The sequence below is a fragment of the Zonotrichia albicollis genome, chromosome 18 (genome assembly GCF_047830755.1).
Source record: "Zonotrichia albicollis isolate bZonAlb1 chromosome 18, bZonAlb1.hap1, whole genome shotgun sequence".
Classification (NCBI taxonomy): domain Eukaryota; kingdom Metazoa; phylum Chordata; class Aves; order Passeriformes; family Passerellidae; genus Zonotrichia; species Zonotrichia albicollis.
In genome coordinates, this window is record NC_133836.1 from 11,201,889 (window position 1) to 11,226,339 (window position 24,451).

The following is a 24,451-nucleotide window of genomic DNA, read 5'->3' on the forward strand; positions in this document are numbered from 1 at the left end:
GTTTAAAAAAGATCTGCTTGTCTTATATAGTCTTAAAATCTCCACATTGCTCCTCAGACTGGTGCCTTTTGGCTGGAATAGGTGCCCTCTTGCTGCTCATTGCTAGGAAGCCTCTTGTGTTCAGGATGGGACAGGGAGAATAAAGAGAGGGAGTCTCCTGTGTGTTTCTTGCAAAATCCTTCACCTGTACACACCACAATACATAGAAAATGTCATAAAGAATTCAGCAAGTGGTTTTATCAATGACATGGAAATGAGGCCTGTGATGATGAGGAATTAAAGGAGATCCAGTTTGAATGTCCTGAAGGTGTCAGAATAAGTGAGATTAGTGGAAACAGCTCTGATTTTTATAGAAGTAAAATCAGAATCTGGCCTGATATCTAATACAGAAATTTCATTCTCTCTGCATGGCCAGAACGTTATTCATTAAGGAACAGCTTCCTCAATTCTAATTTTTCATTTTCTGTGATTATTGGAAAAAGTGACTTATTTGAAGAAAGTGTAACTCCTCACTTGGGAGGGTTTTCCTTTCCACATCTTCAGAGTAAGTAAAGTTGTGCTAATTACAATTCTATTAATGTGTACACTAGTCTTAATTTTTCACTGATTAATCTGTTCTTTGTGAGCTAATGTCCTGCCATACAAAGAGAAGTATGATAAACATAGCTGATATTAAGACTCTCTTGTAGAATTTCAGACCAGGTAAGAGCAATACATGCATTGCTCTTGGGGCAAAGGATTTGAATGTCTTTACATTTAAAATATCCAGAATGCTTAAAGTGCCTGGCTGTTCAAGCACTGTGGTCCCTACAGGCAAAGATAAGAGACAAGCATTTCAAACTGCTAAGGAGAGGTGACTCTCTGTAGTGACTGGATAGTTTAGAACAACTCAGAGTGAGATTTGTTTAGAATATAATTCTAACCGTATTCTAAAAACCATTAGAATATGGTTAGTTAGAAAGTCAGGCACACAAGGTTGCAAGTAGTTGTAGTTATACTTTTCTCACAATAGCTTGAGGCTCAACATGTGGCTTGGAACATTCTGTCTCTCTCCTGGTAGTGTGGAATCATTCTCTTTAACATGTATTTTAATTTATTGTCACATCTACTTTTAAATATTGATAAGTTCAAGCAGGAAAACTTCTAAAGGCTTGTAAGGCAACTTTGAAAATGATATTAGGAGACTTAGTTTTATTAGAGTGTAGTAGAAAGTTTTCTTTACTAGACTGCAAGTTTCTGTAAGGATCTCAGGGCTGTGTACTTTGGTTTGCAGAGCACTCAGTGAGGAGCCTCCAGGCCCAGTAAGCAGGCAGCAGGAGAGGAGCCAAGGTGTGCTGGGGCAGCTCTTGGGGAGGAAGCCGTGACATCTGTGATTCCGCTGCCCACTGTGCTCAGAGCTTAGTGGGAGCAGCAAGCCCTTCCTAGAAGAGAGGCAAATGATCACCAGTCAGCTGTTAGTAATGTGTTTTCCCTCTGCCAGAGTAACTGCTTCCTGCTGCTGCCTTCTGCAGAGCTCCAGCTAGCAGGCTTAAACTCTAAGCTGGGAAAGAGTAATTGCTCTAACAGTCACTGAAAAGCTCTCTGCCCTTGCTTGGGATGGTGTTTCATGTGCTTCTTGTATGAAAAATTCACCCTGTAGTCACTGGTCTCTTTTACTGTAGCTGAGAATTTTCCTGTATTGAAATGGAAAGAGAGGAGACTCAAAACCCCTTAGCTTGGCCGTGGAAAGCTGACAAAGTTTGCATCTCTTTATTGATTAAGCAAGATGGAGCAGGTACTGTGTTTAACAATACTGTTCTCCAAGGGGAAGAAAAGAAAAGAGCTGTTACAAGGATCAGTAACTCTTCCTTTCTCAAATTCATGAAGCAAAGTTAATCAGCATATTTTGCTTCTTAATTTAGTTATTTAAATGTTCAGTGGAGATAGATAAGATGAAATAGAACTCAGGAGGACATCTGTCTGAGTACAAGATATTGATACAAACAGAGAGATTGGGAAAAGTAATAGTGAGTTTTCATTTTCTACTTCAGACAAACCAGTCAGAAGTACTGCCATAAGCTCTTGCTGAGGGAGAAACTGGGGCACAGCTCAGCACTGTTTGTTTTCATGTAGGTTTAGATAATAAAACACAGAAGGCTGAAAGGGAGGTTTGCTTTACTATTGTTCAGAAACCACATTTTCTTCGTTTGCAAGTTTCAGCTGTCCCTATGCTTTTACTATAACTTTAGATATTTGCTTTTCTTTACATTTTTTTCCATCTGTATTTTCCATTTGGCATAATAAAAGGTTTAGAAGTCTAGAAGTGGAAGAAAAAGTGAGTGGCTTGCTGCAAGAAAGCAGAGTCTCTCATTCATTTATTTTCCCATTGTTTGGCAGGTGGAAAGCACAGATTTACAGAGCTGAACTGGATCAGCTGAAGAAGTGGGGGAAGAGAAACAAAACAAGTACAGTACCAGTGAAAAGAGCTTCAGCTTTATCTTGCAGCATCACCACAGCAACCAGAGAACACGATCAGAAGAAAAGGCTAGAGCAGAGAAGGCGAAAGTGCAGCTCCTTACCTTTGGACAGAAGGCAGCCAAATCATTATGCAGAACAGAAATGGGTGTTTGATGGTTCTAGACAAACTGTGGCAAAGGGAAGTGCCCCGTCACTAACAGGAATGTGCCACAGTTCATGCACCAGAAAGGGGAGTGCCATGAGATCTGCTGAAGAGACTATTTCTGTGGCTGCACACCTCCATGGGTTTGCACCCTTGCTGGGACTCAATTAGGTGGCTGTAGGCATCGGGGACCATCAGGTACTGGATAGTGACCTCTATTCCATTCGGGTGTACCTGGCACGAGGACTGAAAGACAGCACAGATCCTTCTGAGAGAAGCCAAGAGAGTGAGCCAGTCTGCACCCTTCCCTTCTGTCCCTGCCTGCTGTACCATGGGATGTCGGCAAAGCTCGGAGGAGAAAGAGGCGGCGCGGCGGTCGCGAAGGATTGACCGCCACCTGCGCTCTGAAAGCCAGCGACAGCGGAGGGAGATAAAACTCCTCCTCCTGGGCACCAGCAACTCTGGGAAGAGCACTATCGTAAAGCAGATGAAAATCATTCACAGCGGTGGCTTTAACTTGGAGGCCTGTAAGGAATACAAACCCCTGATTATCTATAATGCAATTGACTCTCTCACACGTATCATTCGGGCTCTGGCCACGCTCAAGATAGAATTCCACAATCCTGACAGAGCGTACGATGCAGTGCAGCTTTTTGCCCTGACAGGCCCAGCTGAGAGCAAAGGGGAGATCACTCCCGAGCTGCTGGGGGTGATGAAGAGGCTGTGGGCAGACCCTGGCGTGCAGGAGTGCTTTTGCCGCTCCAACGAGTACCACCTGGAGGATAACGCTGCCTACTACCTGAACGACCTGGAGCGCATCGCCGCCCTGGACTACATCCCCACGGTGGAAGATATTCTGCGCTCTCGGGACATGACCACAGGGATTGTAGAAAATAAGTTCACCTTCAAAGAGCTGACTTTCAAAATGGTGGATGTGGGTGGACAGAGATCTGAACGCAAAAAGTGGATCCACTGTTTCGAGGGGGTTACAGCAATAATTTTCTGTGTGGAGCTGAGTGGGTATGACTTGAAGCTGTATGAAGATAACCAAACAGTAAGTGCACCTTCTGCTCCTTGTTCTCTTTCCTTCTTTTCTTTCTCCTTCATCAATATTTGGTCTTTTATCTCCCCCTCCTTCTCTCCCTCCCAAGGCAGTAATCCCCAATCATTAGGAAAACCCAGAATATTTAAAAAACTTTATTTGGATAGTTTTCCCCACTGGACAGAGTTAGTTATTTAATGTTACTTTTGGGAAATGGAGGCGCTTTTCACATGTCAGCCAAGTTTTAGTTTTTTTGGTGCCTTTAACTAAAAGTTTACATGGTTAACTGTTACTTCAAGCACCCCTTAGAAAGGTAGGCAGCAGTGGCATCCTGGTGTACAGGGATGGTTCATTTGCACACCATGAAGCTCCTGGGAAATGTCAAAGGTAAAATAATAGTAAGTAACAGTTTCCTCCCCCTTTTTTCTGCAGGATTTTCAATAGGAGTTTGGGATGAAATTCATTTTTTAAAATTAATTAAACATGGTTTTAATTAATACGACATTTTTATATTTAAAATTTTCTTTGACTGTTTCTGGGTAAATGGCTAATTTGCCTTGTCCAAAGAACAGCCATTCCCCTTTAATGGTCTTTAATGTTGTTAGCTTCTGGTTTTCACAGCATGCAAATACAGTAGCCATGGGAAATAGATGAATGCTTACAGACACACAAATGTATGTTTGCTGTGACTTTCAAAGTGCCTGAATTAAGCTTCACAGGGGTTTTACTTGATTTTTTTTTGACAGCCTTGTAAAACATGCTGTTTAAGAGAAGGGAGTTTGTGGGTAGGAATGCATGATGGCCCTTTTTTGTTGGTGTAGCTTATCACATATATAATATTTCCCTATTCTTATCTTCTGTAGTGACTTTACTGTTTATAAACAGCATTTCTATTTTCTTCTTTGTACTATTCTGATGAGCCATTCCACTGTCCTGTGTGTGGACTTATCCTTCATTATCTGGAGATTCTTGTTTTGGCATTAGTGCCTTCTTATTGTAACAGATTTCTGTATCTGCTTTTTGTTTAGTAACCTCCTCTTGACATGAGAGAAACATTGCCACTAATTATTTCTCCTCATTTTCAGACATATTAGGAAAAGCATTTTATATTAGACCCTGACTTGGTGTTTCTTGCAATTTTTTTGACTTTTTCTGCCTTACTGTTCAGATTTAAAAATCAAAAATAACTACCTGAAAGGGGAAAAAAAATCAATATACCCTGAAAAATCCTTATGAGCATTGGTCCATACAAGACCAACAATAGTACCTACATTGGTACATTACTGGAGCTGCAACACTGAGACTGCCACTCATGAGAAAAGCCCTACAAATGATGGAGATGCAGAGTGTAAAATGCTTCCTGGTGTAGTATCTGTGGTGAAAAGAACTGCTAAATAAAACCAGGCTACTGCCAAACATAACTTACTGCTTGAGAGAGCATGTAAGAATCTGGCTGATTTATAAACTGTGAAAGTTGAGCAAATGATCTGTATGAATATGAAAACTTCTGTGATCCTGTTGACAGAAGTGGAGAAGTGCTCTGCATGAACTCTGTCGTTATTGAAGACGCGTTAAAACAATGATTGACAGATCTGGTAAAAAATGGGGGGAGAGCAGTTCTGCACCCTGTGGGTTCTGATTATAGCTGAGTCGTGAAGGCTGCTGAGGGTGAGATGGTTGTAGTGACACCAGAGAGCAGAACAGGAGAACAGAAATAATGCCTCAACTATCGGCTGCCTGGACAACTTTTCCTTTGTGTGACATCTGAAGTGACTAAGTTAAATTTATCCTGCCTGAAAACAAATAACAGAAGGGGAAGGCTGACTTTTTCAGGGGTTTTTGTCTTTCTCCTGCTATGCTTTATTCTGGGTAACATCCCTCCTAGGAACAAAATCACCTGAGTAGACCTGGACAAACCAATATTTTTGCTTGTTTCTTGAACATATGTGATGTTTAGCTATTTACTAAAGAGAAAGATAAATGAAGAATTACAGTTCACTTTTTTCCTTCACCTTGGATGCTCTGTCACTCTGTAACAATATTTTTCCTGCTTATCTAGGGTTATTTGGAAATGTGATCTGTGTTTTCATTTCTACAATATCTTGGGAGGTTTTTCCCCTACCTAATCTAATAAATATATCTTAATCATTCCATGCACCGTAGCTAGTTAGCATGACTCAACCACATAACAGCTGCCTCTTCTTCTGACACAGTTACAAAATTGTAAAATACCTTTGGTTTGCCATTGATTTATTGTATGATTATTATTCCTGACCAGCACTCTGAGAAGGCTGCCTTAAGTTTTTATATCCCATGCTGATTTCTTCTCTATTATGTCAAATAAATGACTTGTCTTGTTTTTCACACTCCTTAGCAGCTGATTGACCCATTGTATCTTTTATTACATATTAAGATGCCATCTCTGGCCTTTGATAATGTTACATTATCAAGTAATAATTTTTTTGCCTTTCTTACATGTTGCATCCTGCACTTTGAAGGCACTACCCCTTAATATCTAAGTGTTTCATCTTTATTTCAATTTCTCTTTAAAGCAATGTGTGCTAGAGAATACCAAATGATCTGAACTCTCAGAAGTCACTGCTGCTGCCTGTTGCCATGGAAAGGATTCTTGGTTTCTTTGGGAGTGTCCCAGCTGTCCAGCTCTGTCCTGCTGGACATTCTTATGGATGGTTTGATTTCCCAGCCTGTAGCTGCAACAGGCTTTGGGACAGAGAAGCACTTCAAAGGTGCAATAATAAAGTACATCATGAAGTGAGTGAAACAGGAGTGTGTGCCTGAGAATTCCTGAGGTCAGTGGTCACAAGGGACTCACATGGTGCAGGAGATACCAAAGTAAAGGTAGTGCAGGTCTAGAAATGGCACTGGTTCAGTAATAATATAAATATGGATGTTAGAGACAAACTGCTTGCAGGTAATAAGTAATTTTTTATTCTCTTTCTTACAGCCACTGAAAATGAATATAAAAATTAAATTTTAGGGGTTTTGAGGTTTTTTTTTAGTATCGTGTTAAAACGAAGATGGATATGAAAAAGTCAGAATGCTGCAGCAAATAATTCAGGTTGGAGTAAGCCTCATGCAACACTAATTGCTGGGTTTTGGTCTCTGTGACTGCCTGTATTCAAACCTCTAAATTATCTAATAATAATAACTGGGAAGCCTTCTGTCATATGTTAATTATATGAATTTTGAACAGAAATCCTGTTTCTGCCGGGAATTTTTTTTATCAAGTAAACAACATTGGTAACATTTTTTTCTTCCTCTTTTTTTTTTTTTTTCTTTTTTTTTTTTTTTTTCTCCCTGAGGCCAAATACTTAAGGGGCTTATTTGCCTTTCCTGACAGTTCAGCTTTTTCAGTAATTCAGGGTATTAAAAATCCTCTCTGGCATGCAGCTCTTTTTCTGCAATGTTAATTCTAACAGTTAGGACAGAGGGGAAATTGTGATCTGTGTACCCATAGCTCTTCTAGCACCTGTTATTACCAGTGGTAAAAGATCATGCCAGGAAACGTTTTTCTGACAAACTAAATCACTTGGGAATCCTCGAAAAAGATTGACCCACACTGTTACATTTTTTCATGAAGCTTTTCCATTTCAGGACTTTTCATAGTGAAGTTTGTGTGGGAGCAAAGCCTAGATGACTTCAGTACTCATGTGTGTAATCCTTCAGCACTGCCAATGAAATTCTAGCATTTTGCACTTAACAAAGTAATATATATATAGTCCCTTACCCAAGTTTAACTTTATATAGTAATGCATCACAATTCCAGCCCCAAGACTTGTATCAAGCATGTACCTTCTAAAATGTGTAAACAGCAGTAAAATAATGAATATACATAACAGGAAATGATTGATCAGCTGCCAATTTGCAGGTTTTTTACTAGATATTCTTTCAGGTCTGGAGATTTATTTTTGTTTACATTGTTCATTATAATTGTTTGCTGCTTATGTGAATATTCTCACATAGAACACATGGGACAGCAATTTTTCATATTTTGGATTTGTTGCCATACCCTGGACTTTACATTTTATGTAACTTCAGATGCTAATAGTAACTTTATATGCAAATGATTCTGTCTGTATGTTCACTAAATTAATTGGAAAAAAAAAAAGTAATAACTATGATAATGTGCCACACCATGGAACACATAAAATAGAGTCATTCTAATGGCACTGCATGATTGCAGGAAGATGCTGGTATCAGGTTGTAAAAGCCTGGGAAGCTTTGCTGTGAGGCTTATCTATTTCATGTCAATAGACTAATCCCTAAGACAAGCCTGTATTTAAACCTACAGATAAATATTTCTGTCACTGTAGAGCAGTAGAAGAAATGCACAGGGGCAAAACCAGCAAGACTTTACCTGTTTTGGAAAACCATGACACAGAAGTAATGGCCCTACTGGGCAGTGTTTGCCTGCTTTGCTATCCAGGGCTAGTTGTCAGACTTACATCTGAATTAGATGGCTGAATTTCTGACTAGGTAACAGCAGGCATTGGCTAAAATCCCCCCTGCCAAATGCCTGGGAGATGATGTAACTCCTGGTTTTGGTCTCTGTGACTGCCTGTATTCAAAAGTCCTGGACTGGGTAAGGTGTTTGGCTGTGATTTTTAAATGAATTCCAAGCTTCACAGCACTAAGGTAAGTAAAACATTGAGGCATCAGGAGAGGCAGAATGCTCCTAAGTATCCTATGAACTTCAGGCTCAGAATAGTTCTTAGGTGGAAAGACATGGGTACTGACAGATGAATAAACAGAACTTAAGTTAAAATCTCAGTGATCCAGTAATGCTGCTGCTCTTCAAACTATAAAAGAAGGAAAAAAAACCCAAGCAAAACCCAGCAGAATTGCAGGAATGCCTGCAGTGTAGAGGCAGTAAAGCTTGCTCTGGCACTGCAGGGTTAAAGCAGGCAGCAGTGTAGTACACATGAACACAAGGCACCTGTCAAGCACTGGGGAATTGCAATGAGTCAGAAAGGCACAGCCCTGACAGGCAGAGGAGCTGATCATACACACTGGGTAATGTCAATTGGATAAAGAATCAGTTTGTGAAGGAAAGAACTGAATGTCTCTGCTCTCTCAATGGGGCTGGAAAGCCATGAACATCTCAAATATATTGTACAGGAAAGACCCAAGTGAAATTGGAGAGCTGGTTATAGCAAGCAAGGAGTTAGAAGAGGAATACACCAGGGCAACACAAGGTTTTGTGACAGCAAATTGTCATCATGTGCAGCTCTCTACATGACTTATTGCACATTGTGTCCTTAAAAGCAAGCTGTAAACTTGCCCTCAAAGAATCCCTTGAACAGTAAGGAATGCCACATAATTTGAGGCACATGTGACAAGCCTGGCCTAGCCTTCTGGAAAATCTGCTTCTTGGACATGTAGGGGTTTAATCTTCAGAAGTTAATTAGATTCTCTGAAATTTAATGTGTGTGAAGTAGAGTGGCATAGTTAAGACAATCAGTTTTACTTCTTTGTGATGACAATGTGTAGCTTTTAATGCAACCATAACAATAAACTGAGCAACTTTTAAAAGACAGATGAGAAATATTGATCATACAGATGTAATTCACTTGACTGCATTGTAAGGGGTCAAGATCCCACTGAAGTCCAATGCCACAAAAATAATAATGTGGTTTGAGTTTAGAAACTTAGAATCCATCTAGTGGGTAGAGAAGTGTTGATATCATCTCTCATAATTCTTTATGTTGTCTACTTAACAATCACAGTGAGTAGAAATGTGCCAACATGAAAAAAAAAAAAAAAAAAGGAAAATTCCATCCTGGTCTAGAAAAACAGCTCCAGCTACTTTGGGTTATTTTTGTAGGTGTAGAAGCTGTAACAACTCTGTGGTATGCCAACCCTGGACAGAGTAGTGCAGTCCAATTAGCCTCAAAAACCAGCAGAAATGCTGGAACAAAGGAGGATCCTTGCTGTTAATACAGCTTCAGAGTGAGTGGTGGTGGTGGTGGATTTCTCAGAACTTTCTCCCATTATTACAAGTCAGTAATTTAGAACTGCAGGTCAAATCAACAACCTTGTCAGGCCAGCTTTGGCCATGGACTGGTCCCTGAGCATTCTTGTTCTTGGAGGGCTGCAGGATTCTTCATGTTCTCTTTTTCAAAATTGACTATTAAGTTTGTCTCGTGCCTTTACACTTACATCCTTACAGGGTAATCATCCTAATAACCTTTCATACCAGTCAGTGCAACACTGGCTCAGCATTGCTAAAAGGAGCCATTCTAGGCCCTCACTGAAAATATAGATATTTGTTATAGGCTGTTGCAAGAGGTGGTCAGTTTTATTTAAGCTGCAGAGTTTTGTAAATCCAAATATTTTCTCACCAAAACATACCTAGAAATATGCTCATGAGGCAGTTTGAATCTAGACTAGAGCCTTTTCAGATATAACTTTCTTTGTTCCTTGTTTTTTTGCAGATAAAATATTCTGTGTATGCAAAACCCAACTTGAAACTCATTTTGCTTGTTTCCTTTGTAAGGATCATTAGTGACTACTCTCTGTCAATTCTGCAAAATCCCTGAATTGAATTGCTTACATGAATTTTAAAAAATCTCTGTGCCTTGGCATACAGCTGAAATTAATTCTAATTCTGCAATATTGTTGTCTTAAAGCTGGCCTGTGTCCATGGCATGTATTAATGTAGTGTTATCTGTTACTATAGTTACTCCTGCTGTCATTAACTAAGGTTTTAAATAAGCTTGGGCATTAAACAGATCCTATACACTTGCAGAGATTCAGTAATTTGCCCTTGTTGCTGCACTTTTACTGCTTTTTTTTTTTTTTGATTGTGTGCTGCCAAGACTGAATACGTATGCCTGTATCTTGGGAAAGATTTCTGAGCATCAAAATGCATTTTTTGAAAGCTATTAATACGCTCAGTTAAACTTTTAACTTGTCAACCAATGACAGTGTCCCCTGATTATACTTCAAAATTAGCAGACAATGAATAACTCCTCTACTCCAATTAATTCAGCTCTCTAACTCCTGTCACTTATTTTTTTAGATATTTAAGCTTGATACTGTCCTTTCTTTCCATTATTAAGCTGATTGAGACAACTTGTTTTCCAAATACATTGTCCGCTTACTCTCTGTGTACTTTTTCTCAGGATTTACTGACTGGCCAGATTTCACTTTGCTAATAGGAACCAGCTCCCAGCCATTTCCCATCAGTAATAATAAACTGTTGATAAGAGTGTCGGATCTCAGGATCTCAGTCCTGAGGTGCCGAGCCACCGAGACCACCTTGGGGGGCTCGGGAGTCCTGGAATGTTCCAGAAGTGTCTGGTGGCTGCACTTTGACCCTACATGGGAGACGACACCTGTATGAGGATAGGAGGGTTTCACCGGGGTGAATGGTGAAGGGATTGGTTAATTAGAGAGTGAAACACAGGGTTTAGGATTTCTGTACAGGGGGGTTTAGAGAAGTAAGATGGAGGAATTGGGGTGTGTCCTGTCCTTCTTCTTCTTCTTCTTCTCCTCCATCTTCTATGGTGATGGTGGCACTTTGAGATTGGTTATTACTGAAAGTGCACCCAGCAATAAGAATAAATGGTATTGGGGAAAAATGATAAATATTGTACACGTAACCATGGGTATAAAGATACGTGGCTGCCCCGGAGGACAGCGCAGTGTGCTCATGGCTGGCTGCTGAGCAGAGCTCTGTCGGGCTGAAAGAACATCTTTTAGATAAACAATTAATAAACATAAAAACCGAAAGAAGAACTGAAGCCTCTTCTCGTCCTTCGATACGCGGGCTGCCCAAGGCCACTCCGGGCCTTTCTAGGCCCTTCAAACAGCCGCAGAAACCCGACATAAGAGTTTAAGGCAATTTAGCATAAAATGAGAAGGAGGAATCCTTCAGTCTCTCATTTTTGAGGAGGAAGCTTGTGCCCAAACGGATTTTGTAGCAGGTGTTTCAGATGTGCTGCACCTCCTCCAGGCCAGCCAGGCCCCTCAGTGCCCCACCTGGTGTTCTCTCCCTCTGCTCTTTCCCTGCCAGCACAGCCCTGGCTGTCACAGCTGCTGACAATGGCTGCAGCCTGGTCCTGCAAAGCTCCCAGTGCTTCCAGCAGCCTGAGCCTTCCCACTGAGCTTATTTCCACTGCTATTTCCCCAGATCAGTTGGAATTCTGCTGGTGTAAATGTTTCTGCAGTAGCACCCTGGTAATACTGATGAGGGATGTCACTGGGCTTGTCAGAGTACACTAATTTTTATAAAGCCTGTACTGATAGTGTGCATCCTCCTGGCAGTGCTGCAGAGAGGGATGGCTCCAAATGAGCTTGCTGAGTGCCTTTGCTGCTCTTCAGAGATAAAATCAAAGCAGGAATTAGAAAGAAATAACCCCTCAATAACCCGCACATGGAAAAAGGAAAAAAAACCCAACTGAATTGGAAATGTGAGAGGTTAACAAAGGAGGTTAAGGATATGTTAAAAAAATAAAATGAAAGTTGACAAGAGTAAATGCTTTGTGGCTGTGCCTAAAATGTCCTGGAGGCAGTGCTCTGCAGAGCATGTGGCTGTCATTGCTGTCCAGCAATCCAGACTGAGATTTAGAGCATTTCCAAAGGTTTCAAAAGGTTAATTAGTTTTGTAGAACTAAAAAAAAGTGAAGTACCTGCTTAGTGAATACCTGAAGGAGCAAAAAATGCTCAATATTTCACGAAATATGTAATCTAACAGAGAAAGGCAAAGAACAACTGGCTGGAAGTTAGGTCAGATAAATACTGACTTGAAATAGTGGGGGGTTTAATTCTCTCTAATGAGAGATGATATCAACACTTCTCACCCTCTGGATGGATTCTGTTTCTAAACACGTTGCTTTAGGAAAGAGGCTGCACCAACTTTGCTCTGGCAGCTAATGCTGATGCAGGTGGCAGCAGACACAAAGGTTATCGATGTGTCAGAAACCATGGAAAAGCCTGAGAATGGTCATGAGTAGGAATAGTGCCCAGCTCAACTAAAGTGCACCTGCACCAACAGCCACAGCATGGGCAACAAAGCAGCGAGCTGGAAGGCAGTGCACAGCAGGGAAAATGTGCACAGCAGGGAAAATGCCACAGCTGCCATCCCAGAAATGTGCTGGGGTGCCTGGCACCACTGCAGGGCTGCAGGAGGAGCAGGAGAGCGGGTGGGTGATGTCCTGCTTGCAGGCTGCCCTGGCACAGCAACCACAACGTGAGTTTGGAACTCTCAGGAAGCCAGGAGGGAGCCCAGCAGAACTGACACCCTGCACTGGGCCTGTTCAGGAGACTGGCTGTCCCTTGAGGGGACAGTCCTGAGGCCAGGAAATGTGGGATCTCAGCACCTCAGGACTGAGGTGCCGGGCCACCGAGACCACCCTTGGGGGGCTCGGGAGTCCTGGAATGTTCCAGAAGTGTCTGGTGGCTGCACTTTGACCCTACACAGGAGACGACACCTGTATGAGGATAGGAGGGTTTCACCGGGGTGAATGGTGAAGGGATTAGTTAATTAGAGAGTGAGACACAGGGTTTAGGATTTCTGTACAGGGGGGTTTAGAGAAGAAAGATGGAGGAATTGGGGCGTGTCCTGTCCTTCTTCTTCTTCTTCTTCTTCTTCTTCTCCTCCATCTTCTGTGGTGATGGTGGCACTTTGGGATTGGTCATTACTAAAAGTGCACCGGGCAATAAGAATAAATGGTATTGGGGAAAAATGATAAATATTGTACACGTAACTTTGGGTATAAAGATAGGTGGCTGTCCGGAGGGCAGCACAGTGTGCTCATGGCTGGCTGCTGAGCAGAGCTCTGTCGGGCCGAGAGAAAATCTTTTAGATAAACAATTAATAAACACCGAGACCGAGAAAAGAACTGAAACCTCTTCTCGTTCTTTGATACGCGGGCTGCCCCAAGGCCACTCCGGCCCTTTCCAGGCCCTTCAAACAGCCGAGAACCGACAAGGAAAGGAAATTTTAAAGGCACAGGAGCAGGACAGGCTGTCCCCATGTGCTAAAAGATGAGCCACTGGGCAAGAACTTGCCTGGGAAACCTGTCTGCTCCTGGCTTGGATGGGTGTAGTGGCTTAATAGAGTCCTGTAAAATATAAAACTAGATATGGATGAAAATCTTTCTATTTATATCATCATACATGGAACTTAATAGTTGAAATATTTGTTTTACTGAAGAGAAAGTATTGGGAAATTGTACAGGATTCCAACAGATTATATCGTAGATGTTGATTTCATTTTATTGATAGTAGTTTTCAAACAACAAAATGAATTAAAATATTGTTACCACTGATTTTAATATGAGCAAAACCAGGCTTCAGATTTTAATTCTTTGTATTTTGCTTTCCTGATTAATACTTCTGTATTTCTGTGCTCTTTGCATTCATTATTTGCTATGAGGAAATTGCTAATTTTTATTAGTATGAATTTTCTTTATTAATACTGCACATTCTCAATTGTTTCCTTTATTGGTAAATAGATCCTGGATGGTATCTTGCTTTCTGACTCATGAAGCTGACTTTCCTATTTATTTAGAAATCAGTTTTATATGCAATTTATTGTATTGCTCAATGTACAGGTACAAAAATATCAGAGAGAAGTGAGGCACTGTACAGCTAAGAAATAGAGAAGAAAAATGTCTGGCTTTCCCCAGTTTGATTTTTCAATCATTCTCCCTCATCAATATAATTATCCTCATGAATAATTCATCCCCAATCTGTAACACCACTCTGTCACTTTTTGAAGTTGACACAGCTCAATAAGAGCTCCTGCTGAAAGGGCATCAGTCACCCAGCAGGGCAGTGTCAGGTGAGGTGCAGCTGGCCAGCAAAGAGAAGATGAGTTACAAGATAAACTCTTGCTTCACCTACATGATTATGTATTGAATTTACAGGCCCTGCTGGTAGATTGCATTATTGCTTGGTATCTGAAGTCCTTCCCATCCATAAAACTCTGAAAAAAATCTTGTTTTTTTTAAATAATTTTTTATCCCACTTATAAGAATCATTATCGGGTTAAAGATGGCATAAATTAGTTTTCAATTTTGCACTAGAGGCAGAAAGATGAATAAATAATATGATTTTAACATTTATGCCGTACTATTTTTGCTGAGGAGCCCTGTCCCATGTTTTGAGGTTTTGTGCTCCAAAGTAGCCAGCATCTATCTTGAATGGAAGGTAATTGGGAGTGATTAGTTAGAGATTTAGTGGAAAATGATTCTGAACGTGGGTTTTACAGATGGTATGATTTCAGTTAGTTGCAGGTTCTACTTAATGTGAAGATTTTAGAGAAATTATAACCTTTTTTCCACTGAGAGCTTTTCCAAGGTGCCTTCTCAGCTGGCCTTACACAAAGGATTCTAGGGCATGCTCATTAAGAACTGACCAGAGTTTTCTGGAACAGCTTGACAAATGGTTTTATAATTCTACTGTTTTCTCTATTATGAAGATGATTATCCTCTGAACAATAGGGAAATGACATGAATATCCAAAAGTCCATCTGGGAAACCAACAGGTTTTCTATGGTAATAAATCCTGGACATAAAATACCTCCACTGTTCTTAAAATTCAGTGCTGAAGTGGTGTCTGTGTCATCCAGCTCTGATTAGGGCATGGGGCATTTCTGGTGGGAGAAATAAGTTTTTAAAATTGAAAGTGTCAGATGATGACTGTGGGATCTCAGCAGCTCAGGACTGAGGTGTCACCGAGAGCACCCTTGGGGGGCTTGGGAGTCCTGGAATGTTCCAGAAGTGTCTGGTGGCTGGACTTTGATCCTACACAGGAGACAACACCTGTATGAGGATAGGAGGATTCCACCGGGGTGAATGGTGAAGGGATTAGTTAGTTAGAGGGTGAGACACAGGGTTTAGGATTTCTGTACAGGGGGGTTTAGAGAAGTAAGATGGAGGAATTGGGGCGTGTCCTGTCCTTCTTCTTCTTCTTCTTCTTCTCCTCCATCTTCTGTGGTGATGGTGGCACTTTGAGATTGGTTGTTACTAAAAGTGCACTGGGCAATAAGGGTGAAAGGTATTGGGAAAAATGATAAATATTGTACACGTAACTTTGGGTATAAAGATAGGTGACCGCCCGGAGGGGAGGGGAGTGTGCTCATGGCTGGCTGCTGAGCAGAGCTCTGTCGGGCCGAGAGAAAATCTTTTAGATAAACAATTAATAAACACCGAGACCGAGAAAAGAACTGAAGCCTCTTCTCGTCCTTTGAAACGCGGGCTGCCCCAAGGCCACCCCGGGCCTTTCCAGGCCCTCCAAACAGCCGAAACCGGGCAGATGACAAATGCACCTTCCAGAAAGAATGATGGAGCCATTGCTGTCTAAATCCTCTAATGTATCCTCCAAGGGTTTTTCTTTCAGCAGATGTTTAGTGTCCTGCTGCTCCCTGTCCTTGTTCAGCAGGTGACAAACATTCCTCTAAGTCCTTGCTGCTCCTTTGGATGTGCTCCCCTTGACTCAGGGTTGGCATTTCTGTCACACATTTCTGTGCCAGGAGCCCAAGCCCCAGAGCTGGGCCTGAATGGCAGCGTCATAATACAGAATTGTGTAGGATTGTTTTTAAATTTTAGTTCTTCAACTTTATGGATGCAGTCAAAAGAGCATATCTGCAGTGACCCTACAACAATTCCTAAACTTCTCCATATTTTAATGTTATTTTTCTGTGGTAGAGCAGTGGAGATGAGGGGTTTATTACTTGATTGTTCTATCAGTTTGCATCAGTGGCTTAATCTTCCTTGTCTGTCTGGCTTTTCTCAGTTCCAGATGTGTATGGCTTATAAAAAAAGGTGTTTTTTGAAAGAGATGCTTCTTTTTATAAAGAGATACTTCTTCAAACACTTTTTTAGCATAAAACTGTCCCAGAATATTTGTTGCACGCAGAGCTTGGATAATTGGTTTAGCAGACTGGCATATTATCCTTGCTTGAATGTCTTTCAAAAAAAAGGATTTACCAATAAACATGCCAGAAGTCAGGCTGATTTTATAGATAGAGACTAATAAACATTTGGATGGATCTTCATCAGTATGCACTGGTCATCTGCCTTATGACTTGCAAGGTTTTTTGAGAGTAACTTCATGCAAACAAGTCAATACAACATTCTTGACTTCCATTATTAAAAGGGGCACTATTTTGACATATTGAAGTGTTTATTTTAAGTATACTTTTATTCTTGGAAAATGAAAACCACACCAAGTCTCTATGCAGTAAATGTTCCATCAGCAAGTTTTTAAATTATACATCTATGTACTGTTTATTTTTCATACATTTTTAAAAGCTGCCTTTATATTACATACTGTACTCGATTCTCCTTAAGGATCAATGTACTGCATTGGAATCTGCCCATACAATGGTCTTTTAAGGACTAGAGTTTATATTTTGAATCATAAAAACAGATTTCCTAGATATAAATGCTTCTTTATACTACTAGGTTATTTTAGTAATGCTAAAGTTAAATCTCTATAATGAGTAAACAACCAAAATAATTTTTCTGAATAAGATTCATTAATAAAAATACAGATAAGTCAGTATTATTTCCTGCTTCCAGTTAGATTTTCTAAGATTAAAAGAATATTGAGTTTTTATAGTTGTTTTAGAATATTCAATGTACTCAAGAGCTCAGATCTATGAGAGACTTTTTAAAGGGTTAAATTTAAATTTTCTATCAAAAATTCTACTTGCAATAACTGAAAGGAATTAGCAGCTTTATACAGGTAAGATTTTAAAATTTAATTAAACAGCTTGGAGTTGTGCAATATTTTTGTCAGTTAACAAAAGTAATTCTGTAAACTTAAATCATCTTCTCTTTCCCTGAGAAAGGGTTCAACTTCTAATAGCAAAATCTTAGCAGCATTTTATTTTGCATTGTTCTGGGAAATCTTGCATTGCATTGCAGGTCAGGTTTGTCCTGCCTATCCCTTCTCCTACCGCTGTGAGCAATTTATTCTGGGCCTGCTCTCTCCAGAATGCATTCGCTTACACACACGATCATTTACAGACAAGAACCCTAAATTTGACTGCCTGCTTCAGCAATACAGCATCTGTCATTTAAACCATCTCTTTATCCCTTTTTATGAATATTTTAATGCCAAGAATGTAAGCACACTTCTGTGCTATTTCCATGGAAACCTGAAGAGGGACTCGGAATGGATGCAGGGGAAGGCAGAAGTTGGAGGAGAAGGCATCTCGGGTTCTCACTGTGCTCAGGACAGATCCAGGAGTCACTGGACCAAAATGATTTTGTTATAACTGGGTACAAAATTAATTCTAGTATTTCTGACCTAATATTTCAACACTAAGTTGAAAATAGGAAAGCAGTGCAGAACCCTTTCATGGACTGAATAGAAAATCAGTCTACACTTCCTTAGGAAATCTGAGAAATGGACAAGTGATAACAGCCTTGCAAATAAATGAAATCCCTTCCAGCCTGCAAAAGCTGGTAACTTGGTTAGTTTTCCTCCTTGTTTCCTCATCATGATTCTCATGAATATATGAGATGATTATAAATGATTCTCAGAATGTCCCTTTCTTGATTCAATCCTAGATCCATTAATTAAGAGTCCTCCACCCAGACAGGAGTTATTTTACAGAGACAACACTAGAAGTTGATTTGTTGCAAAAGACATCAGGCAGGCTGCCAAGGCTGCTGCATTGTTACTCACGTGGAGTAAACATTCAAAAAAAAGTAGTTCTGTAATATCAGAAACAATCAAATGTTCAAATAGCTTCTCCTTTTTTCTGTTCTGTTATCCAACTTGTCATTACTCCACCAGCACTTCCCACAACATGGGAATGTTTTTGCAATAAGGCAATAATGCTGCTCTGGTGTCTCCTGAGAGAGGGGAGCCCCAGGAGACTCCTCCTTGTGTAACTCATTCTCAGCACATCTGACACCCCTCTGGATCTCAGCTATCAATTTCAGCTGGAATTATTACATGGCAAGATAAAACAACTCATGTGATGGGTTAGATGTATGGAATCCCACAGTTTGAGGAAAAACAATCTGCTCTCACTGTAATTCACACACACAATCAACAATAAAATGTGGTGATGGATGTACAAAAGGCACAGCCCTATCTTCTAGCACTGCAAATTCTAGGATTAAAGTAAAGAGCTTTTCTCCAGTGTAGGAGAGAAGGAATTTTAGAATAATACAAGAGGATCCATTCAGAAGCAGCCACAGCCCAGATTCTTTCTCAGATTCTTTCTCAGATTTTTTCTCTGATACCTAGAGAGACCCTTAAATACACCAAAATGACTCTTAGTGCACGCCACTAGTCATGAGGAAGCAGGGGACAGAAGACAATAAATCTGCCTTTCTGCAAATAGTGAAATGTATGATGATTTTTAAAAAAGGATTCATTTGCAGGGGAAAAAATATTTTTGACCATTATTACAAAAGAAAAACAATTAAGAATTTCATTATTTTAACAAGATCTTTATGTTTCAGATGGCAGGGTCTTAGAGGTGAGGAGTTTTTTACCTAATTCCTTTGCACGTTTGAATTCTTTTAAACTGTGCAAATTTCTGTGCTAATATGAATGGTACAAACCATTATTATGGAGATCTGCTCAGCCTCTAATGGTACAAAATTATATAAGCACTGTTTCTCATCTGGAATGTACAAGGAAACAGCACTGGAAGAGTGAGGAGGTTGGGAGTAAGTTTGAATTGTGAAGCATTGTGGGTTGAGGATGAGGTGGAGAGGAATTTAAGTGCTCTGGTGCAATCAAATAATCAAGAGTTAGGAAATGGGAGAATGTTGTTGTAACTTTATTTTGGCTGTCTTGTTTGTGTATATTTTGATTCCAACTTTATGTTGATGATGGGTTTTTTCCACAGATTTTATGCCTCTTTCAATGAATGCAATGATTTTTTCTATGATTAATGGGGGCTCATGTGATAGATAAGACTGTCAACTGCAGGAACACTGCCATCATCTCTAGCAGAGGGAGGAAAATGTGAAATGAATGGAGCACAGGGTTACAGGAAAGCAGAAAGTTAATGTGGCTAAAGCAGTGGAACACTATTGAAAATCTGTACTAGAACCTGGCATAGGTCCACGTTCCTTTTTAGTTCCAAATGTGTTTATTAAATGACAATTTTATTAGGTAATCCCACACTCTTCCTTACTTTTCTCAGAGGAACCTAATTGGAGATGCTGTGATTTGATTTATAGTAGGTCTGATTATTCAGAGCTACACCAGATATTACTGATATCTTGAAAAACCTATTAATCTTTGTTAAATAATTAATGTATGTACTGAAAACTTATGTTCTAGAAAATTAGATTGGGTGTCTAGAATTACTGGGTTCCTTCTAACTATAATTTCTCATTGTATAGATTGTTTCTTCCCTATAATTTCTCATTGTATAGATTGTTTCATTCCCTATTTATAAGTTCCTTTCAACAGCACCTCTTGATCTGACAACATGCTGTGGAAACAAATGTAGTCAATGAAATATTCAGATACAATAATTATAAGCTTGAGAAGAAACCAGTAATTCTGGTTTTTGAGCAGTTCATAAACAGCAAGTCTATAGTAAAGCATGAAGCTATAAATTGAGTTGTGACTCTAAAGACAAATACTGACTACCACAGGACATTGTCCTTCTTGCAATTTGAATGAGACAGAGCTCAGGGAAGAGAAAATGTGTTCCTGTAACCTGAGACCACAACATCAGAGTGTTTGGGGTTTTCTTAAATATAGTCCTAACCCAACAAAATGATTTTTACTTCTTTGTCTGTAGCCCAACAGATTAGAATTTCCATCTCAAATATGAGTGAAGCATTTTTACAGCATACATCACCATTTCTTTCCTTCTTCTACGATTGCTCTGAAATAACTTCACAGAAATTATCTCTTGAAACTGATTTGTTCTGAATCCCACTAATGTTCCTTAAAACCAAGAATTTATTGAAAGTGAAGACCAGATTCTCCATGCTGGTTTTGCACTCAGTACTTTTCTCAGCTTAGGCAAAAAAGGCCAAGATCAAACCCAGATTCAGACCCTCTGCTTGAGGCTCTTTGCAGTTTCCCTTCAGCTTTCCTCCTCTTGCCTTTTCATTGCTGACTCTGAACACTGACCTTTGTGCCCCTCAGCCTCTGTTCCTTCCAGGTTAGTAGGAGGCACCTCAGAACCCCCACAATGGGAAGAACTTTATTAGAATTACAGGCAAGGGTGCTAAAAATGCCCACTTGCTCCTGCTACCTTAATGCTGCAACACGGACAGGCTACAAAGGGAATGCAGTTGTTCCCACAAGAGCTCTTGCTGTGCTAAACTCTGTAAGCATCCTACCCAAAATATCTTCAAAGGTGCAATAAAACAAGAAGCCAGTCTCCTGCAAGAATTTCAGCTGCTCTGAGGGGAAGATGCATCCCTCTCCGCATGTCCCTCAGTCTGAGAAATGGTCTCAGGCTTTGTGAGACTTTTTTCCCCTGCAGTGAATTTCTCAGTATAAAGGGCCATTTACCATTTTTGTGGATAAGAGGCTGCTTTATTGTTCAGATACTACTGAAGAATGAAACGACTGGCCAGCTTATTCTGGTGAAAACTGGTTCAGCATCAGTGTGAACCAGTCTTCCTTCCTTCCTTCCTTCCTTCCTTCCTTCCTTCCTTCCTTCCTTCCTTCCTTCCTTCCTTCCTTCCTTCCTTCCTTCCTTCCTTCCTTCCTTCCTTCCTTCCTTCCTTCCTTCCTTCCTTCCGCCACTTCCTTCCGCCACTTCCTTCCGCCACTTCCTTCCGCCACTTCCTTCCGCCACTTCCTTCCTTCCTTCCGCCACTTCCTTCCTTCCTTCCGCCACTTCCTTCCTTCCGCCACTTCCTTCCTTCCTTCCTTCCTTCCTTCCTTCCTTCCTTCCTTCCTTCCTTCCTTCCTTCCTTCCTTCCTTCCTTCCTTCCTTCCTTCCTTCCGCCACTTCCTTCCTTCCGCCACTTCCTTCCTTCCGCCACTTCCTTCCTTCCGCCACTTCCTTCCTTCCTTCCTTCCGCCACTTCCTTCCGCCACTTCCTTCCTTCCGCCACTTCCTTCCGCCACTTCCTTCCGCCACTTCCTTCCTTCCTTCCTTCCTTCCTTCCTTCCTTCCTTCCTTCCTTCCTTCCTTCCTTCCTTCCTTCCTTCCTTCCTTCCTTCCTTCCTTCCTTCCTTCCTTCCTTCCTTCCTTCCTTCCTTCCTTCCTTCCTTCCTTCCTCCCTCCCTCCCTCCCTCCCTCCCTCCCTCCCTTCCTTCCTCTCTTCCTCTCTTCCTCTCTTCCTTCCTCTCTTTCTTTCTTCCTCTCTCTCTCTCTCTGTCTTTCTGTCATTTAAACACTTCAGCATTGGACAATGCAAATTACAAGAGGTCAGTACTTCTAATGCCAAGAGCTTGCCTACCTTTCAGTGAGAAACACTCATCACTGCTTCAAGTGATGGTGAATGTGTGAAACAAACTTCTCCTAAGCTGGGCAAGACTAACAGGAAAGGCAAGATTGCCTGGGAACTGAAGCGATTTCTCATGGGTTACATAAAGGAGAAATTGTCACCAACAGGGGAATAAACAACTGCTTTCTCCCCAAGGATGAGCTGTGCTGACAGCCAAAACACACAGAGCAGCTGTAGCAGGTCACAGCCAGTACCTGCAGCACTCTGTGTCTGACTGTGGGCAACTATGGACATTTAGGAAAATTATGGAACTGATCAAGCATACACTGATATTTCCTGCAATTTACCCTCCCAGGTAACTGAACAGCAGATTGCATCAACATCTCTTTGTTTAAGTGCCCTTTTAATTTGATTCCTTCTTGAACCCAATTACATTTTTTGACTTTTACTATTATCATTATGATTCTCTAACATCTTATGACAGAGTTTTACATTTAATTATGCACTGTATGGAAGGAATACTTGTCTGCTGTCAGATAAATGAATTTGACGTTTCTTACTTATTGCATTGTAAGAAATGGTGAAAAACTAATCCACTATTCAACATTTCCATACCATTCATGATTTTATGAGCTCTGACGTGGTCTCTTTCAGCTATTTATTTTTCCAGATTGAAAAGAACTAGTTTATTTAAATTCATATGATAGTCATCCCATGCTTATGATAATTCCTGCTGGTTTTCTCTGTTTTCTAATGCTACTGTTACAAATGACTCCTCATCTTACATCATTCATAAAGATCCAGAGAGTTTGAAAGCTGGGCTTGAGTGTGTTGAAATGAAAACCTGCTTATTTGAGAAGCACTTTTTTCTTTATATCAGATGGGTATTTTCTGCAGAGAAAGGGCATTCACAGGCACAAGACTTTGCAATCTGTCCCCATGCCTTTAAAAAAAGAAATATTAATTTCCTTTTATGTAGTCAATATATTGTTTTACTTCAATAAGGCAATTGTCAGAAAGCAATATTCACCCTATTAATACCTTTTCACACCCTGTAATGTTGTAGAAAAGTGTCCATTTCAAAGAAGGTGCAATGAAAAGCATTCTTTCTTTCACAGACAGTATGACCAAAAGCTTGGATTATGAATAAACTATACAAAAGTAAGTTATGCAGTGGCCTGAAAGAGTGGATAAACATTTCTCTTTTCACTTGTGTATTCCTGTGTAGCTCTCTTGCAGATTTCTGCACTATTTCAAATACCTTAAGGGCTATTCCAAGGACCAGAGAGCATCAAAGAACAGAAAAGAGTAAACCCTGGATGTTCCAGAAAGGCCACAACTCCATTCATTACTATTTTCTTTTCATCCTGCCTCAACAACAGGACAGTGACTCTTTCCATCAAGGGACAGCCCTTGGGCTTGAATTCATCTCTTTGGGAGGCAAAGTTTGAGACCTGCTCAGAACTGTGTGTGTGAAATTGACTTCTTATTTATGCATCAGCTATAAATATGTTTTTACATTGCATGGAATTACAGAAATGTAGGCTGGATGTGATCCCTAAAGGTCTGGACTACTGCCAACAGTAAATCAGGCCAGCTATGGCTTTATCAGTTCGTTGAGTGAAAATCCTCTATGGATGTAGATTTCACAAAACTCAGCAAATTGTTGCAGAGCTCTGCTGGTCTTCTAGAGAAAATCTAACATCTAATCTGAACCTCCCAAACTTCACTTCATGTTCATTGCTCTTATTCTCCTCCCACCTGCAGGACACTGAAAGGCATTTTGGAAGGAAGGACATAGAGTGGCAGGTGCATGCATGGATCTGTGTGATAGGTGCTACATTGACATTGCTGCTTTTCATTAGCCCGAGCTCCTTCCTGTTTTGTTTACAACGTGACTGAGCAGGATTTCCTGCAGTGCTTTCAGCTCTAATACTGCTGGGAAGAGTTCTGTGTCACCTTTACTACAGGTAATTGTAGGCTGTCAGCCTTTGGCCTCCAAACAAGCTCAGCTCCCTCAGCCTCTCCGTGGAGGTCACTGCAGAGTTCAGTTCTGTCTCCTGGCCAGATGCAGACCAGAAATCAGGGTGACATTATTGACTATGGAGGTGGTGAGGCCTGGGAGAGGTTGTCTGGAGAAGCTGTGGGTGCCCCATTCCTGGAAGGGTCCCAAGGCTATTGGAATATGAATCCCAATATAACCAGTTAGATGGTGCCTAGGCCAGTTCTGACCCTCGCTGCTGGGCCAGAGGCAGCGCTGCGGTGTTTTACCCCAGAGATACCTTGGCTGGCGGCAGAGTGCAGCGGGACACAAGACAGGACTCCGTTCTCCTCAGGAGAGAGAGCTTCTGGCGATAGTGGAGAGAAAGGGAGGAGTGGATTCTGCTGGAAGGTTATATCCAGATGTTTATTCCATGGGTGCAGAGGTCTGCACTGGGACAA

At 40.8% G+C, this 24,451-nt stretch overlaps 2 protein-coding genes across 4 annotated transcripts in view; one reads left to right on the forward strand and one right to left on the reverse strand.

Moving 5' to 3' along the window:
• Positions 1-24,451, reverse strand: part of RSPH14 (radial spoke head 14 homolog) — an 82,075-nt gene that overhangs the window by 41,318 nt on the left and 16,306 nt on the right. The window lies entirely within an intron of this gene.
• Positions 1-24,451, forward strand: part of GNAZ (G protein subunit alpha z) — a 53,990-nt gene that overhangs the window by 18,864 nt on the left and 10,675 nt on the right. The window contains exon 2 of the mRNA XM_005493348.4: positions 2,377-3,653. Within this exon, the coding sequence (XP_005493405.1) occupies positions 2,931-3,653 (723 nt within the window). The 5' untranslated portion in view covers positions 2,377-2,930. The remainder of the gene's footprint in view (positions 1-2,376; positions 3,654-24,451) is intronic.